The sequence below is a fragment of the Nesoenas mayeri genome, assembly GCF_963082525.1.
Source record: "Nesoenas mayeri genome assembly, chromosome: 5".
Lineage (NCBI taxonomy): Eukaryota > Metazoa > Chordata > Aves > Columbiformes > Columbidae > Nesoenas > Nesoenas mayeri.
Genome location: NC_137548.1, coordinates 34,340,390 through 34,360,488, shown reverse-complemented (window position 1 = coordinate 34,360,488; position 20,099 = coordinate 34,340,390). Strand labels below are relative to the sequence as shown.

The 20,099-nt window shown below is 35.1% G+C and overlaps 1 protein-coding gene across 1 annotated transcript in view; it reads left to right on the top strand.

Annotated features, from left to right (window-relative positions):
* FMN1 (formin 1) overlaps positions 1–20,099 on the top strand; it is a gene marked incomplete at both ends in the record, with an annotated part of 135,459 nt that overhangs the window by 60,269 nt on the left and 55,091 nt on the right. The window contains 4 exons of the mRNA XM_080345247.1: positions 3,852–3,939; positions 13,679–13,740; positions 14,493–14,581; positions 19,726–19,855. Coding sequence (XP_080201373.1) covers positions 3,852–3,939; positions 13,679–13,740; positions 14,493–14,581; positions 19,726–19,855 — 369 coding nt within the window. The remainder of the gene's footprint in view (positions 1–3,851; positions 3,940–13,678; positions 13,741–14,492; positions 14,582–19,725; positions 19,856–20,099) is intronic.

The following is a 20,099-nucleotide window of genomic DNA, read 5'->3' as shown; positions in this document are numbered from 1 at the left end:
TTTGTGCATGTGGCATTTCTTTGTTTGCCACAAAGCTCAGCAGTCTTGTAGGATAGGGAAAGTATCCATAATGGGTAAATATCTACTTTGTGGCTTTGTTCTGTTTTTACAGTTTTGATAGGCATAAAGATACTGAAATAAGTTTCTTACTAGCCCATTTCTTACCTGCCGTTTTATGCTGAGAAATTGCTATTTGCTTGTCCTGTGGCAAAAGGCTAAAAAAGGGGGCTTTTTTCATCCAGTAGAATTACAAATAGAATTACATGTCTCCTAAAATATTTTAAAATATTTTTTTAAATAAAAAGCTACGGTTCATCCATGTTAAATAAAAACCAGTTAAACTTGGCTCTCCTTTGAGTAAGAATAGAAGAGATAAAGTCTAGTCTTACGCTTCTGCAATTTGATCAGTAATTCTTGGGGTATTTATGTAGAATGGCTGGAAGGCTGTACTTACTTGCATCTTGTCCAGGATATTCTTCCCCTGTTCGAACGGGGTTTCAGCAGACTACGTATGGGTCCAGGCTGTTGATTTCACCATAAAAATTAATGAGTGGGAATGGAGGGAAACACTGTGATATGCAGGACAGCTTTTTAGCTTATGGTTTCTCTCAATAAATTTAAATATTATGGAAAGAATCCATGCACCAGCAGGAGGGAGGATTTAGCTTTTAATCACTAAAGTAAACTGAATCTGTTCAGATTTCAGCACCAGTAAGTGTCCTGGACAGAATGTAGACAGTACAGTTAGACAAAACAGTGAAGTCTGTCTTATAATATTTAATGAAATACATTTCTGGCTGCCTTAGAGAAACACCTTTTAATGGGAATGACATAATAATTTATGGATGTATCCAAGCTTCATTATGTCTCCACTTTTAAATTAGATGATAAATATTTGGAAGATGTAGTAGGAACACTTGTGTACAGCAAATCAGCTAACTTAATAACATTAAAAAGTAGTTGGGGAAAACCACATAGAGCAAATAGTGTTATGGATCAGTGAATTAAATGAATTAGCACCAGCAGTCACAGTTTTGTCACCGAGCCAGAAGATGCTGCATCCATTACCACGTTCCATTCACAGTCTGGAGGAGCAGCAGGCAGCTGGCGAAGCCTGCCAGCTGGCAGTGCAGCAGCCACTGGCGTCAGCTGGATATTAGCTGCTTACCTGTCACTGCCAGCTACGAGAGAGTCCCAATATGCTGAGAGGTGATCAGTGATTTCTCTTTTAAAAACATAGACTAAATAGTTCAATGCAGTCTTTACAAACTTACATTTTATTTGCCTTATGGTTTTTATGACCTGGAAAAGTGCTGATTTTTTTGTGTCTCCTTTCCATTTGGAATTCACACAAATATTTAATTCCCTATTACTGACCTCCCCAGAATTTGGAGAAAAACACTATCTCTGAAAATATGTTCTGTTTTACTACTGATTATATATTTTTGTTGCAAAATCTTTCAAGTTACACATTGGTTCTAAAAATCTATGACAAAAGTCCTAAGTAATTCTTAGCATTATAACTGTGGCTTTAGAGTAGTTTTATGCCAAATTTAAGCTATTCTGTTGTCTTATTGCTCCATTTTTGCTCTCTAATGAATAAAATATTAGCCTTCAGTTACAGATTTCAGTTGGTTGAAGCTATTTCAGGTAGTCTGAGTTTAGTCTGATGCCTGGTAATTGTGACCATGTGTACCTTTGTCTAAAATGCATGTGAACGTACAGTTAGTTGGCCATTTTAAAACAGGAATCACTGTTTTAGCTTTTAAAATTATAAAAGGTCTTCTTTAAATTTTTTTTTTCACCAATCTTTTAAGGAGGAAATCTTGCTTAGCAATGTGAGCTAGTTTGATCTTATCTGGAAAATACATTAGCACTTAAAAATACTTTAATAGAATTATTTCAAATGTCATATTGCCTGCAATGGCTATAGTCTGGAAAGGTTTTGCCTCAAACTAGGCATGTCTAATGGGGTTTATGACAATCTATGAATTTGCCCCTGAACAAGGTCAATGTGGAGGTCAGTGAATGCTATACAAATTGCATACTACTCAAGCCTGTAATTATCCCTGTAAGAAGCTAATGTGCTGCAGAGTTCAGCAAATTCATGTAAAGCTTCAGAAATGACCGTGATAAACTGAGCAGTTACTTATATTTGCCCTAAAGAATCAGTCAACAGGATGTGATGCTTATAACATATTCATTTATGCTAACTTGTAGCCAAATAATCTTGTCTGCTTGTGTACTCAGAAGATAAAGAGACTTTCCATTTAAAAAAAAAACCCATTTAAATAGTATTGCTTTCTTAATATCCAGCACTCACGTTCTACTTATAAGCTGAATAAACCTCTCAGGACAGATTTTCTTTCCAATTTTGGCAGAAAATACACAACTTTAACAGAATTTCATTAAATGCTGAGTTCCTGCAACAGGAACGTAAAATATCTGTAAGATCTTTGTTGAAGGCAGCATGTATTCCAACCTGTTCATGCATTGTCCAATTTCAGGACTCTATCAATAAGAAGTAACTTGGCATTTTCAGGTGAAAATGTCACTATGATTTATCATTTTCCTTTATTTTTCAACTGCAAATCGACTTTCATATAGGTGAATGACTAAGTAGTTGTGCAGTTAAATATTCCTAAATCCCGTAAAACATAGGTAAGAAATATTTGTATAAGTTAGTGTAAATTTTGTCAGTTAACTGTCTGTAATGTGAGCAACTATAAGAATACTACAGGGATAAGGGATAACAATTACTTAAATTTTTTAATATTACTAAATAGCCAAATATTAGTGTCACTCAACTATTAAATTTGGATATATATAGATTAAATATTGTTCAGATACTAGAAATATGAATTCAGAGGAAACTTAGCTATTAATTTTAATTTTGCATATGGGTTAATATTTTTGTGGTATTCATTCATCAACACTATGAAGTAAGCCAACTGCTTGGATCTGAACATTTCTTATTTTGAAGAACTTATGTCCGTATTGCATTTTGTGATATGTTACTGTCATATTTTCCTTATGACATAAATCAAAATCACAAATACCAAGAGTGGAAGCATTGTGAGAAGTTTAGCTTTGACATTTCTAACATTTGAGCTACACTTCCAAAATTCTGATGGTTTCATTTTCTTTATTTATGGACTGATGCTCATTAGCATCCAGTATCACTAATTTCAACCAGCCAAACTACCTTCCTCAGGGTTTACCTCCTTTGTTTTTCTTCTCCTCCCTGCACCAAACACCTGAAAAGATTACAATCTGAATGTCAGTACTTTATATTGACAAGTCTCTGTTACATGAAATATGAACAAAATCCTTAAATTCTTGTAAAGTGTCAAGGTTGTGGAAGAAGCCCCTAGTGTTCCAGAAGTAGTATTCAGACATTTCTCCAATTCTTTTTGGTCAGGAATTTATCCTTTGTCAAAAAGATAGACTTAAATGTGTTCACACTGAAATATAAACTAGCAGACAGACTAAGGAGCTTGTGATGTCCTAAATAGTTCTGCACTGATCACATTAAGGAGAAGGAGAAAAAACTATATTCCAAAACAGATATTTGATGTGCCTTTTTTTTCTTCTTAACAGCATCCTACAAGTTAGAGGTGATGTTCTATACTAGACCTGGTGAGATTTCAAGCTCACATTTATCAGCCATTTGTTAAGATGCAGAGCATAGAGATAAGTTGAAGGTCTTACTGCCACATTTACTTAATAAAAAGTTTTGATCTTTGGAGAGACATTGAATTAAATTTACAAATGAGCTTCTGTCATTAATGAGAGTTAATCCTTTGTAGAGTGTTTATTTGATCTCAGATCATTTTGCATAATCTTTCTAGATTATCAAATTGTTGGATGGAAAACGGTCTCAAACTGTAGGAATTTTAATATCCAGTTTGCATCTGGAGATGAAGGATATTCAACAAGGTAAGTGTTTCTCACACTTAAAGTATCATATTTGCATGGATATTTACTTGTAACCCCCTTCAGAGAATTTATTTTACCTTACAGAATGTGCTTTGAAGATATTCCTCTTTAAGAATCAGAAGAATCATTCTTCCAGTATATTCTAGTATATGTAAAAATGTCACCTAAATAATCAGAATTGAATTTAGGTACAACTCCTTCTGTACTGTTTCAGTTCACATATCATTTTCAGTCCAGTGTTTTCTCAAAACCATTTAATATTCCTCCCCTACAGTTCCTTCCTTTTTCTTAAGCAAGTCCTCCACTGACAAAAATTAAATGGACGGCTTGTACATAAATCTTTTGGACTTCAAACATGTAGTCGGTATTTGTTGAATGTTTAAATTTTGTTTCATTAGCAGAATAAAAAACACATCCCAGACTGATGCAGCTACCATACAACAACCAGAAAGTTGCTTACTAGATGGCATTTTTCAAAGTGTAGGGCTACTCAGTCTATAAATTCCGTTACTGGTAGGAATTATCTGAGTTTGCCAGTACAACTGTAGAGAAATACAAATTTTTCAGAACCCTGGAGTAATTCAGATTCTGCTTATGTTCTGGATTTAAAAAGATATTGTTTAAGGATATTGTTTATTTCTTTTTCACATTAAAAAAAGGAAAATATTTGAAATTTAAAACAACTGCTAGAAGAATTCAAGTTGATGTCTCCTTTTTGCTATTGTTTTCCCTCCATCACATGCAAATACTGGGTAGGGTGTTGAGATGCTGCTGGCATTGATCATTATTAATTTCAGAAGAGCCTTTGAGCATCTAGCACTTTAAAAGCACAAGGGCTTACAGATGTCTCTGGGGATGGAGGGAAACAACAAAAAGAAGAAATAACTTTGTGCCTGCCAGTATTGTGTGAAAGGTATCAGAACAAGATGGAAAAACCTGCTATTACTAAAGGTCTGAGTAATTTTCTGGGAGGAATTACAGCAGCATGGGATAGGATAGCAGCTGTATTATAAAAACTGTATAGTATCCTTAAGTATCTTCAGAGATGTTTCCATGACTGTTTTTTTTCTGTACCATGATTTTCTACTAAAAGAGAACGTTTCTCTCTGTCTATCTCTCTCTCCCTCTCACTGTCTATCTGTCATTTGCTATGCTTCTGTGGCTTTTGAAGTCCTCTGGCTAATATATACCCAATTTAAGAGAAAAGAGCGAGTCAAATGTTTAGGTATGTGTACACCACCATTTTAGCTTGAATCAGCAGTGCACTTTTGAATCAAATCTACCAGTTGTCCCCTTTGCTGTGGTTGCATTGCAGAGCAATGCAGAGCAGTATCAGAGTGTATAAACATTAAATTAAATGAGATGTGCTCTATGAACACGCCAGCAGTCCACCTATAGCAGGCTTTAAATTTCACGGGATCAGAAAAGAGATAATTACAACTCTCTGAAATGTGTATAGCATGAACACTAGATCCTCAGTACCAGCTGTTGCTGTCTACAAATCCATTTCTAAAGACTAGACTACTTGCAGTTGTAGAAACAGCTAATGTAGTCCAAGTTCAATGAAAATTAGAGTGTTAGTAGAAGAGACACACCAAAACAAGTGCTGTCACTGAAGGAAAGTTTATAACTCATCACCATCTCTGTTCTGAGGTAGCAAATGACTGGCCTGTCACCACATGTGTTGCTCAAGCCAGCAATAGGATATGCTGCCATTTGCTTGTGGAAACAGCTAGGGGATAGATACAAATGGGATTTGGAAATACTGTTAGTGGAACTTTTTAAAAAAAAATATATTACAAAGCAGGATGAGTAACTCTAATCAATAACTGTGTGCAAAGACTATCTAAGAAAAAAACAAAACAAAACAAAACAACCAAACAAAACCAACAACAACAAAACACACACAAAACCCAGTTTATCAGACTCAGGGAATACATGTTTTCTGTAGACAGGATGCTTTGAAGACCAGTATAGTCAGTGTATGGGATAAAAAAGGTCGTAATAAGCTAAGTAGCTCTTCACAACACTTAAACAAAAAAAGTGTATGATCATTGGCTGATAAATGTAAAAGTTCTTTTTTTTTTTCTTTTTTTTTTTTTTTTTACAAAGTGAAGCTACAAGGATCTACCTCTAAGAAACATGAAAATTAAGCAGTCATTCTTTTTTTTCAAGCCATTTCCATTGCATAATTCAGTATGTGAAAGATAGGGAAGAGAAATGTTCACAGTCCTTCGGGACGTGCAACAGAGAATGAAGAAATTTGAAGCAAAAGAAAGGAAAAACAAAACAAAAAAAAGAATGTCTAGGTTTATTTCAAGTTTTTCTGACCATGTCTGTTGAAAAGCCACGTACAAATGATTTTATTGTCTATGTATAGTGTACTGGTTACTCTACCTTAATTAGTCATTGCAGAAATACAGACATAGAAAAACTGTCCTCAGATGAACTGCCCTATGCATACAGGTGCATGCAAAATTGTAGAGAGGACAAGAGTAATCACAAGAAAAATGACATCCTTTTGTAAAATAGTGTCAGGTTTTTGTATCTATAAGGTTACCCTCTCAAATTCAGCTGTTTCACAGCATATCTGTAGATAGCTCAGCAATGCAAAAGAAGCGAGTGACCATCTCTGGCACACAGATATTAATTTGCATGTGATAATGAGCCAGCTGCCATCCTTCAGAAAGGGAATCTCCCACACATGTTTTTTTGCGAGAGCAAAGTTCATCCTTTGCAGAGAAGTCCAAATTCTTGCTGTATCCTACAGTCTAGGGAGAAGACAATGTAAAACTGAATTATTATTTTGGCTATTATTGGTATTATGTGATGCAGAGGGAAAGTTAATATTGTCACAATGCACCTGTCCCAATACTCAGCTTTTTGGTAGGTGGGAGAGGAGGAGAAGTTCTAGGTGCTGTTGTGTTCTAAGAATACTTACAATTTTAGTTGGTGAATCTGGTACCGGAGAAGGTAATATAGTTTCTCATTAGATCACTAATATTCACTTTCTGAGCAGAAGAAGCAGACAGAAAATCTATCTCAGTATGCTGTATAGAACCTGTATTCATATTTAAAAATCAGATAGCAATAATCAAATTGTGCATAGGTTTGAGATTATTTTCTAGGCTGCTTCTCTGCATTTTTAAAAAACCTTTATAAAGAAGAAATGAGGAATAGCAAAGATCAGCTGTTAGGTAAGGAACATGCTTCAGCACTACACACTTAGAGGAGTAATCTCCATTTCATATCAATGCATTTCTGTCATACTTTTGCTATCATTGTTTGGCTGAAGTATTACAACTTGAGAGACAAACTTGTGGCTCAAGACTACTTTTGTGGCTTTGCTGTTGAAATATTGCAACTCCACAGTGAGGTGTTTCAGTTCTGTTCCTAATGGGAAATGCTGATTATAACTGTATGCAAAGACCCTCTGTGAGCACTGGTCCCAACTTTTTACAGAGCAATATTCCAGCCACTCAGGCAGTTCTCAATATAGTAGTAGTACACAGCAGTATACTGGAAAACACATAATACTCTTTCCTGTGGCATACATCATATGTACTGGCTTCCCATCAGCTACTGAGATCTTTATTCAAGAGTAAACTGGAAAAATTGTGGGATGGTCCAGATGAGAAAAAGTTTCAGTTACAGAAAATAGGACATAGATAAAATGTCAATGCCTATGTCCAAAGAGTGGTTCTCTCAAAACATTCCTTACCTTCATAAGACCTGCATTTTACCACTGAAGTTGTGGGACACCAGAAGTTCTGCTTCAATACATTGCTCGAAATAGTTCACTAATACCCCTGACTTCCATCAGGATTAACTAGATGGTCTCACATGCTGACATATTTTCCTTGGGACCAAATCTGTAAGATACTGTAGATCACACTGGACGCAGGCTTTATAGGTTGTTGCACTCTTTGTAGCAGTGAAGTTCCATATTCCTCCACATGGAACAGCTGCAGTGTTTGCTGATACGTTTGCCAGGGCAAGGGTTGAACACTGCAGCACTGCAACGCTGACAGAATTTAACGCTCATGCTTGGCACTGAGACTATTTCTAATGCTAATTTAGTGATTGTGGGGGTTTTGTTTTGTTTTTGATTTGTTTTGTTTTTCCTAGATTTTAAGCAATTAAATATAATGTCTGAGACTCCATTTATTAAATCAGAGTAGCACTGGCCAAACTGTCACGGCATGTATGGAGACCTGGTATGTTTATTGTGCATTTGGAACATTACTGTGTTCACCAGCAATGTAAATTATCTATGCAGAGAGCCACACATTAAGCTTTGAAAATATTAGAGGAATGTATTTGATCACACTTAGATGGCATAGATTAGAATGAATTTGTTAAAAGCCTAGGTCATGTGATCTACTTTTGTAGGTTCACCTTCGTTATTGGTTTGTTGTTGGTTGGTTGTGGGGGTTTTTTGTGGTTTTTGTTTTTGTTTTGTTTTGTTTTTTCTCCTCAGATGTGGAATATATTTTTATTATAGTGTCACAGTAATGATATTCTGTTGGTGAGCAATGGCAAAACTATTGTGCCACTCTGCATCAAAATTTCTTGTCTGGCATCGTAGGAGGGGACCAACTTTCTAGAAAGAATACAGTTGTGATACTATTTTACAATGTCAGTCAACCAGTTGAAAAGTGTTGATCTTCTCCAACTTCGTGATTTACCCTCCATTGTCAACATATTGGAATAAATAACTGTAAGAGTGTAAACAGCAGATTAATTCACACAGACTGATGATCGGTTCGATAATCATTCTAATTCTATATTATGTTTCTAGTCATCCTGGGATTTCTGTTTGGTCTTCCTCTAATGAGAGGCCACAGAAGTTATATAAATAGATTGCATTGTCTTAGCGCAATTTATAGTTTATGGCACATCTAAACTTTAGAGACCAGTATCATGGTTAGCCAGGCACTTTTCTTAGCATTTGAAAAACTATGTTTTATATGTATAAAGCAAACTATTCCAAAGCAACTTTAACCTGCAGACCTTAGTGTGCTCAGAATTTCTGAATCCCAGTTTGTGTTTTAACCATATCATGCAGAACAAATATTTTCACAGTTACTTTCTCTGTTATATTTTGGAAATACTTCTGGATAAAAAGAAATCCTTTCCAATGTTTCTCACTTGCACTGTGTCAAACCAGTTTTACTGGGGTTTCAACTAAAATATTTTGCAAGGTGGAAGTATAGATTATAAAGGTCTAAAAACTATGGTTCCAAAGTTGTATGACTTTTTGACCCACACATAATATTACATGTATGCATTCTGTATATACTGTATACTAGTCATGAAGTACAGAAATAGCTGCACACTCATCTCAGAAGTTGGGAAACAATTTTCTTTAGAAGTTATTTTCTTTGTTCTGGAAAATTCACCACATAAGTTTTTGTGAATCTATCTGGGACATCCAGCCTGATGTGTGTAGGTTAACATGAATGCCAGAGTCTTTTGATCATTACTTCTTGCAGAAGTTGAGCTTTCTTAGTCTTCTGAACCTACATGGTGCCCATGGTGCTTCTTTGAAATGTATATTTTTTATTTAAATACTGGAGAAAACCTTTAAATAAGTTTAGAACATATCAGTTCTTTGGCAGTAAACCAGCACAATTTGGATATTTTAGGCAGTTTTGCCAAGTAGGGATCTGTATTTAACAATCATTGTCATTTTCTAATTGACTAGATCAGTCAAATTTAATTTAAATTTCCCAGTGACAGGCTTCATGTTCCCATGAAATCAGGCCTTACTCAGCAGAATGTACAACATAAAACAATGAAGTACTCCCAGGTCAAATAAATGTACTTTTGGCAAGCTCTTTTTATTTAAATAACATATTTCTGCTTTATCTTTAGGGAGCAGTTAAGGTGATTTCTTCATATTTCATAGTTTAATTGTCACATAAGGTAGTTTGATACTGCTGAGTATATGTAAGCTCTGTCAGCAGGATTTAAATCCTGATTTAACCAAAGCGTGTTTAGTAGGAGTGAGGCTGTATATCAGAGTCAGCCTTGAGGCTGTTGGTATTTTCGCTGGTTAAGAGGAAAAAAGTGTCTTTTTCATATTTAACCTCTAAGTTCTACAGTTGTATGTAGTCTGCACACAGTATGCTTTAAATTCCCAGCTTTTCTTCATTTTACATGTTTGAAGTGATAAAACAGTATGTGAAAAATCTGTATGGTAGGGACTCTGATTTTTACAGTTAGATTTGTATTTAGAAAATAAGTCTGTTAAAAATGTTTGGTACAAGTTTATATTTGAAGCAACGCTCTCAGTATGTGAAATGTGGTTGGCAAGTATTTTTATGTGTGCCTGTTAGTTTGAATGTATGATGCTGATCTGTTTTTTGTCCTAGCTGACGGTTATTATATCCTAATGGGTGCAACCCTGCACTAATGATCCTTGTGTATATAAATTCTTCTTGTTGTGAGCAGACACCATAGGCCACATAAAAATGTTTGCCTCAATTTCCCTGCAAAAAAGGATCTCAGAAACCAGACTTGGCCAAGTAACAGATTTTTTAAAGGTAGAGGAACCCAATAAAATTACCAGCTTTTCACAGCATGAGTCTACTTCCTTTCGACATATTGTGAGGTGTAGGTGAAATATTCTAACTGAACTGACAGTGTAAGGAAGACAGCTAACTAGAAAGCAAGATAAAAGTAAAAACCACCGATGATGATTGATATTGTAATAGCTATTAATTGTTTTGGAGCCTCTTTTGTAGATTTATGACACTTCACCTATATTACTTACACTGATGTGAGTCTTGATATAATGACATTTAGTGCAGTAAAGTATCACAGTTAAATTCACTGTCTCGGGAAGAGTATTTTCAAAAACTTACTGAGATTTTAATTCACTTCAATAATGTTAATATACGTATGATTAGAACTGGGTTTTATTTTTCACAGAAAAAAATGAGTAGCTTTTGTTCCTTGTAACTCTACATAAAGAGTGGAATAATTAGTTTCTTTGATCTAGTGTAATGGGGGTTTTTCAGCTTCCCCAATTTGAGTTGTTACACAGCATACTACGAATGTATTTTACATACCATATTTTAAGAAGAATATGAAGAATAATCTAGGGATTTCTGTGAATCCCTGTGAATCTAGGGATTTCTTTAAGCTTTTCAAAATCAATACTTCCTTTTTAAAAAATTGGCCCATCTTCATAATTTTACATGTTTCCATTTTTGTTTTCTGCTCCAAATGTGTATGGCATTAAGTTCAATCAGTTTGAATGAGAAAAGATATAGGGACAAAGATGAAGATATTAAAATACATAAAGATGAAATGTCTGTGTGGGTTTTGTCAGTGCTTCTGAATTGTGGAGTGCGTCTCCGCATGCATTAATATCCTGAGGTATCCAGCTATCATTGAACTGGGTAATATGGCTAGATTTTTCAGCCTATCTGCATGGCCATTGTCAATAAAAGCAGGACAGGTTGTATAGCAAGGAAATAAAAAAAATTTTCCTGGTACTTTTTCCTTGGGACCAAAAGAGAAAGCAATTCATATTAAAGTCTCTTAATGCTGATTATTAGTAGTTCTGTTAAAAATGTGTTCATTTATCAGATTGTACTTTATTAGTTTAATCTCAAAAATTTTTTGCTTTATCGTGTCACTACAAAAAAATGCTGATTTGTTAGAACTGGTGTTGAGTACAGAAACACAAATTAAAAAAATATAGCATTAAAACCCAGTTTGCGATTTTGGAGCCTTTTTTTCTGACAAATTTCTTACTGAAAAATCCAGTTAGATGTACGAATCTTGATATTCTTATGAAAGTGTTCTCCTTTTTTTCAAACTGCTTTCTCTCATTCTAATAGTTCTGTACCTAACAAATAAACTATTAGTTACATGTTTTTCATTTCTATTATGGGTTCAAATTACCTCCAATAAGTTGCATTTTTATTGATAACTCTTAACAAACAATATTCTCCTTGTAAACAGTTTTTGAAATATTCTAAAATAGGATGAAAGTGAAATCACAAGGGCAAGTTTTGAACTAAATATGAGTATTCTAAAATCCTAACAATTAAATATATTGGACCATGAAACCAATTTTCCAACAGATTTTCCAATCTCTTAGGTTCTTTTGAAATTTCATTAGATAATACACAGGATAATGCAACTCATGGAACCCTCTTGCAAGAGCCAGCAGATGATCTCATAGATTCAATCCCTAATGATTTTTCTTTAAACAAAACTTGGCTGTTTAGACTTTATATTTGATTACACTCTTGAGCTTTTTAAAAAATCTTTCCAGTAGGACAAAAATGGAGAGATCACCTTTTTTCACTGATAATTGTCTTCTTCCATAGAACTCTTTGCTTCTAACCACGTTGTAATGTCAACAGATGGAATCATAATTGACAGGCAAAATTTTAAAGCATTCTAAATGTCATTGGACCTTTTAATAAAATTAATTAGCCTGCCACAGAGAAAATTTACTAGCCTGCTGGTTAATTTCACAATGTAAAATCATGGGGTAGGTGGAAGAGCAGGCAAAAGCTTATTACTTTTAAATAATTATTTAAAGATGTGTGCCTTTTAAACATGGATTGCAAATGCAGCAAGAGCTTTTAAAATATTCTAAATTCACAAGTAGTCAGGTTACCTTTGAAGAAATATAATACAGTTGAAATGAAAAGTTATCAGGTACTAGCTAATGATGAATCCCTGGTTATGTGGAAAACTAGTAGACGCCTTAAGCTTGATTTTTGGGGGATTAATATTCCCAGTAACATTTAAACATAAGTCAGGAATTCAGAAATTGTGTCCAGTCCCATTATACATCTTAATGAAATGGTGGTTTCAGAAAAATTAGACATCCAAAGTTATTTCTATTCCATTGTGCATGTCTTAGCTTACTGAAATTTAACATTAGAAAGCACTAGAAAGCACCATGAACTAAGCCTATTTAGTTTGTAATGGGATTTGCAAATCTTGGAAACACCTAATACCATATATTCCATACATAGTAGTATTTGGAACTATGACAAGAAACGTTTTGAGACTTCATTTTTGGTAATGAGGCATAATTTATCATTGAAGAGTATACTTTAAGTGTCTCTGTGTGGTGTTTAAAAGGATTTATCTGGAAATTGTCATGTTGGTAGTTTTCTAGTGGATAAAGCTAACTCAAATGTGAGCTGCTCTATGAAGGTACCTTACAAATCGGTAGCATGCAAATTTCCAACTTATGGTTCTTGCAAATTTGTCTATCATCTGTCTACTTCCCAAGATTGCTAGTTTCAAGACAAGCAGATCTCCCTGTTCTCATTTCTCCCTGATCTCCCATGCACACAGGGAGACATAAATACTTTAACTCTCAGTTGCTTCCTACCCAGCCTTCTAAGCTATCATGCCATCTGTGCTGTTCATTGTCTGGTATCAATTGTTCTCATGTTCTCATGCCTGGCCAGCTACTCAATCAACTGAGTACTTGACAGGTCATATCTTTGACTGCTGAGTATACTGGAGAGGAAAAGTAGAACTCCATTCTCCTGAGACAGAGTTTATAGTACATTCTTGTGTGAGTACTGTGACTTGAAGTCAGAACAAAAATAAAATGCTGAAAATAATAAAAGACTAACTGGATACAAATACATTCTTTAGCTAGGTCAGATCTCCTAAGTACATTTCTTAAGAAACAGAATTGAACTCTTAAGTGTGTTTTCTAGCATCTAATTTGTGATTGTATTCTATACAGCTATACTGTGTGTTGATGACTCTGTAGTAGATCTGGAGACACTGGAAGCCCTATATGAAAATGTAAGTAATCCAGAGTAAAGCTGTGGTTAATCACGGTAGTATTTTAGACACAGAATAAGCAAAGCTTTATGTTGTCGTTTTAGACTAGAGAATTTATATAGAAAAATTCTCTAGGGAATTTAGCAATAATAAAGGAGGTAACATTTTTTAAAGCCTATCAACATGCTTATTTCCTTTCTGGCTTAGTTCTGAAATGTCAGAAATTTGAAACAGTAGAGCGCCTTTGGAATCAGGTAAAAATTTCTCAAAAGGTTTAACACCTAGCAGTGTTCTCTCCTGAATTGTTTTGAAAAATACTGTCCTTACTTAAGGCCTATTTTATGCTAACATGCTGATTTTTTTCTCATTCAAGATGTATATGGCTAAACCAGTTAAATCTGGCTGGTGCATTGCTATCCTTATCCAAGTTGCTCTATAGACTAATTCTATAGCATTCACCAACTGTGTGACACTGAAGTTGCATGAATGAATACATTTACCCTTGACTGTAGAGATATTGAAGGTACTTCTCTGACCTAAACTGTGTGAAGGATCCTACAGCAATATTTGCAGTGCTGTGCTCTACAAGGATGCTCTGCTTTGTAGTAAACGGCACTGCAAGGCACAAAAGGATTTGGTCATGGATGTTTATGCCTCACTCTTTTGCTTAATCTAAATGTTTCCCAATAACAAATATGATTGTGACATGCAGAGAAACAGGTAAATTAGTAATTAATTAATTTTTATTAATTACTTTGTATTAATTCACTCAGAGAGCACAAAAGGATGAACTGGAGAAAATCAAGCAATATTATCAGACTTCAAAAGAGGAGGAACTGAAGCTTCTGGATAAACCAGAACAGTAAGATTTTTTTTTAATTGTTGGTAGTATTTTATGGTTATATGGTATAATCTTTGCTGATATGTTAGAAGGGATCTTGATACATAATTTTTGGTAGCTAATTTTTTAACTTTTTTGTGTATTTCAAGGCATGATGTAAACTTTGCCTTTTACTACATCAACGTGAACCACCAGAACTGATAAAATATGTAGCCTTCAATCAATAAAAATTTATGTTCACATTCTCACCTTTATAATAGGCTTATTCTTCCCTTAAAGCTTTTAGAGCTAAATTTGTGTGACATAAAGCAGCGCCAAACTGATTTTGGTTGTTAATTCTTTGAAAGAGCTATACAAACAAAGGGTTTTGGTGAGTCCTGTGACAAAGACACAATATACATTCTGGTCGTGCTGATTGAAAACCTACAAGACTGATTCCAGAGTTCATTTCCTGCGACTATTGTGGACAGGGACAGGTGTTAGGGTGAAAAACTTCTAAAGTCTTGCTCCTTCTATTCTAATAAACTGTAGAACAATGTGAAAATGACAAGAATCCATGAACAGAATGGTAATCCTGAATTTTATTTTAGTGTATACACTTTATTTCAGATTTTGGCCTACAGTTGTGTTTATCTTCTGCTACTTTGCTACTTTTCCCTTTGTACTTCCATCCTCTTCTGATTACAGTGCAATTTCCTGCCCTGAGGCCTCTTTGCCATCTTGCTTCCTTTTCCCTCTTGTCTGTTTCTGTATTTTCTGCTGTCTTTGGCATAGAAAGTGTAGGGGGAGGAGGAACTGAAACCACAGAGATAGTACATGTTTGATTGATGTCAGAAGTAGTACATTTTCATACCTTTTTTTCCATTAAAATGCTAGTGGTACAGAGAAGATTTTTTTTCTCTTTTTCCTAACACAAGGCAGCTAAGAACTAATTTCTGACTGTCCACTAGGGACTAGGTTATTGTTGGGAGAGGAGTGGCTATTGTTTTTGAGTCAGACTTAAGAAGACAAATCTGTAAAGTGTGTATACTTGTTCTTGCATCCCATATCCATGGCTTTATTGCATTGGCTTGGGGCATAAGAGTACACTAGTTGATGTTTTCCAGAACTTGAGTCTTGGGCAATCTGTTTGCTGTATGTCCGAGTGAAGTAAATATTAATATATTTTGTGTTGTGGAGAATTACAAATCTAGAGCTCTACAAGATTTGTAAAGGTTGTCTGTTTTGTAAATTATAGTGGAGAGCAGTTGATCTTAATTAAACACAAAGTCAGATTTATGCTATTGTTGTTCCATAATTAACAGTAAAAAGTAGTAAATTAAGCAGTTAATCCTACAGAGTAAAATAGTAGTGTCAAAGACAAAAGGTACATTTTATCAATTATTACTCTTTGGTTTCGATCTGCAAGTCTTAGTTGTCCCATTTTTATCCTATTATAAAACTACATAGGGTAAGGAAACTAGCTTTCTAAAATGCTGCCTCAAAGGGGAACTTGCTGATGATGCACTCATGTAAATTTTACTGGACCTTCAAATGAATGCCCTGTCTGAAAATGCAGTAGATCAGGTGCTGCTGGCTTTGTCATCTCAGTCAACCACTAAGTCAACCTAAATGAAGAACTGCATATTTTTTGGGACTGTGCTATATATATTAACTCCATAAAAGATTAAAGATAGAAAAGAGCTAAATTCGTATGTGTGATTAAAAATATTTGTTACAAGGCATCAGCCTCATGTATTATCTTTAATGAGGAGCCATGAAGATGATTAAGGTAGTGGAGCATCTTCCTTATGGGGAAAGGCTGAGGGAGCTGGGTCTCTTTAGCTTGGAGGAGATTGAGGGGTGACCTTATTAATGCTTATAAATATGTAAAGGGTGAGTGTCACAAGGATGGAGCCAGGCTCTTCTTGGTGACAACCAATGATAGGACAAGCGGCAATGGGTACAAACAGGAATATAGGAGGTTCATGAATATGAGAAAAAAATTTCTTCACAGTGAGGGTGACAGAGCACTGGAACAGGCTGCCCAGTGAGGTTGTGGAGTCTCCTTCTCTGGAGACATTCAAAACCCGCCTGGACACCTTCCTGTGTAACCTCATGTACGTGTTCCAGCTCCGGTAGGGGGATTTGACTAGATGATCTTTCAAGGTCCCTTCCAGTCACTAGCATTCTGTGATTCTGTGATCTGCAGATTAAACCATTTATCAAATGGTGGCAAATACTAGCAATAGGCATTCATGTAATGAAACCACTGACATGAATGCACTGAAGTCTGAAGGAAACAGTTGCCATTTTTAAATGCTTGGATTACCAGACAAATAGAAAGCTTTAGTGGTATCACTGATGCTCTCCTGCATGTGTGATTTTGATTTGTTTCGCTGGCATGTTAAATTTGCTGGTGTTGGCACAAACTGTAGGTATGAGAGCAACATGACAATACTCCCTTAAATTTTGCTTCACAAAAATAGTTGTTAAAATGCTAATATTCATTAACATAATAAGAATTTATAAGCACATTGGCCACAATTTGTGGATTTGCCAGCAGGATACAGATGCTTTAGCTGGTTTCCAAGACCCTTTTAGTTGTAATGAAATCTCTGTGAAGTCCTCTCTACTGTGAAAGACATACCAATGAAGGAAATAGTAGCAAAATGTGATACTGAGCTTTCCTGGTTTTCATGTAGTTTGAATTCAGGAAGTAGTGAGCTATTGATAATTGCTGTCCAAGTAATGCCATTTGTTTTGCTCTAAAGACCAGTTTTATTTGACTTTTTAAATCCTGCTGGCTTACTTACAAGCTTACAGGTTTAGATACAACTTTTTTTAAACAAAAATATTTCTAAATTTTATATTCTTCAAATGTGGTTAAATGTGAGTTGATAAATTGTTTACCTTGATAGAATCAGCCTTGTCTATCATCTTCTGGAAGAATGTTCTGTTACACTAATTACATGGCTATATGCCTGGCTTGAAAGTACTCTCAAGTCCTGAAGATTCTGGCAGGAAAAATGAGTTCTCAGGTAAATGCATTTTTATTTACAGTTTCTGCAGGAGAGGAGCAAAATGGACCTCACAGAGATGAACAGCAAATTGTCTGCTTAATTTAGACCATGAGAAGTGTATCAATGAGAAATCACCCAAAAAGTTATGTCACAGTCACACCATTGTTACTTTAAGACAGAACCATACTTTTCTCAGACTAAAAATGCAAAAATGACTGAACTAAGAATATTCCTTTCTCTTCAGAAGTTTTGTCCACCTGAACTGGTGGTTTATCTCTGATAACCGCAGATTCATGCCATGACTTTGTGGTTAGTAACTATATTTGTAGTCACTAAGATTTCTTTTTGTGACAGATTTCAATTATAAGTGTTCTGTCTGCATATTTAGGTTCAATACTTGGAATTCCAAAATGTGGAGACATTTTCTTTCTTTGCTGATGCTCTTTTAACTCTCAGCAGAATTATGTTGTATTCTGATGACCAGCAGTGTAGGAGATGGTTCCCTTTACAAGGGAAGGCAAGAATATGTGTCATTTGACTTCTTAGATTTAAGCTTTTACAATATATGTGTGTTAGAACTTTAGTGAAGCAGTTTGGATTTTTCTTTCTTTTGTTTCTCTCACACGAAGTACAAAGTATCCTCTGTTTTTTTTTTTTTTTTCCTGGCAATACCATTCATTCCCAATAGGAAGCATTTTTATTAATACCAGCTTGACATTTCTTTTTTTTCCCACTGCTTAAGTGTAAGAGCCAAGCCAGGCCTCCCCAGTCCTTCTCTCACAATAGACTTTTTTCATCAAGCAAGAAAGAAAAAGAAGGAAAGAAATTATATTCCAATTAAAACCTAGTATTTCACACCAAGCACAGGTGGATTTTGCTGATTTTTAGACAGTCTCTATGTATTCAGCAAAGTATTGCACAAATGAGGAATTTGTAAAGTATATTTGAAAATAGTGATATTATTTATTATGAAAAATAAATAATTTGGAGAAATTATATGTATTATCTTAAACAATTAAATAAATTTAACAGGAATTCAAGTTAATAATGGTTCACAAGATTTCTGTAATTCAGTGAGCTAGAAAAATCTTCATGGCATCACTTTAAGGGGCATCTAAGGATAGCTGTAGACAGGAGATTAGAATAACGTTTCTCAATTGATATTGGAGGAAAAGACAGCTTGTTTCTGGATTTCAGGAAAACACATGTATCTCTGAAATTCTAGACTCAAAACCTACAAAGCAAGTTATGCAAACCCTGTTATTATAAGTAATGCTGAATATTCTTGTATTATTTAGCCAAGCTCTTACATTTGAAATTGAAAAGGGAAGAATTACTCATGCCTTTGAGATGCTTTCATTTTGTGATATGTGAACTGGAGCTGTTGAATGTGCTTCTATTTATTTTTATTTACCAAAGAGTTAAAGGAAGAATACTGGAATAGGGTGATAAGCAAAGTATATATATGAGGACAGATAAAGAATTAGTACTTTGCATAACAGTGACTGAAGAGAGATATAGTCTGCAAGTATTTTAGAACTAAATACAAGGATTTATCTTTTTCCCTTTCCTTTTTCCTTTCCTTTCCTTTCCTTTCCTTTCCTCTTCCTCTTCCTCTTCCTCTTCCTCTCCCTCTCCCTCTTCCTCTTCCTCTCCCTCTTCCTCTTCCTCTTCCTCTTCCTCTCCTCTCCTCTCCTCTCCTCTCCCTCTCCCTCTCCCTCTCCCTCTCCCTCTCCCTCTCCCTCTCCCTCTCCCTCTCCCTCTCCCTCTCCCTCTCCCTCTCCCTCTCCCTCTCCCTCTCCCTCTCCCTCTCCCTCTCCCTCTCCCTCTCCCTCTCCCTCTTGTTCCTTTCCTTCCCCTCTCCCTTATCTCTTCTCTTTCTTTTAACCTAAAATCTAGGTTTATGATTTTTCTATTTAATTACTATACAGTTGTGATAGTGGGTTAATGGATTAATGTGATAATGATTAATGTCTTGCTTTTTTCTTTATATAAATAGGATTTTTCAACACACTGAGCATAAAGAATATAACAATTATAAATTGTCAGATTTGATTCAAAGTAGGAAGAATTGCATGTGTATTTTACTATACTACAGTTTTGATCCATTTTGTACCCCACAGATGAGAAATGTAACTATTCATTAATACTATTTTTCCACAGATTTTTATATGAGTTATCTCAGATCCCCAACTTCACAGAACGAGCTCAGTGTATTATCTTCCAGTCAGTTTTCTCTGAAGGGATAACAGCAGTACACCGGAAGGTTGATATCATAACTCGTGTTTCCAAGGTAAGCCCCCATGAAAGCTAACTAAAAACATAATTATAGTTCAGAGACTCTGTGCTTATTTTTGTGCCATAAGTGATGAAGCTTAAGCCTGATTATTGACTTTTTGGGAAAATAAAATTATATTAATTTTTTTAGCTGCTTATGAGATCAAAAGGTGGAGGAAAGAGGGAAGGTGAGCTATGTGTAATGCCTTAAGTTCTACATAGGAAAATTGATTTCTATTTGAATGGCAGATTTTTATTTA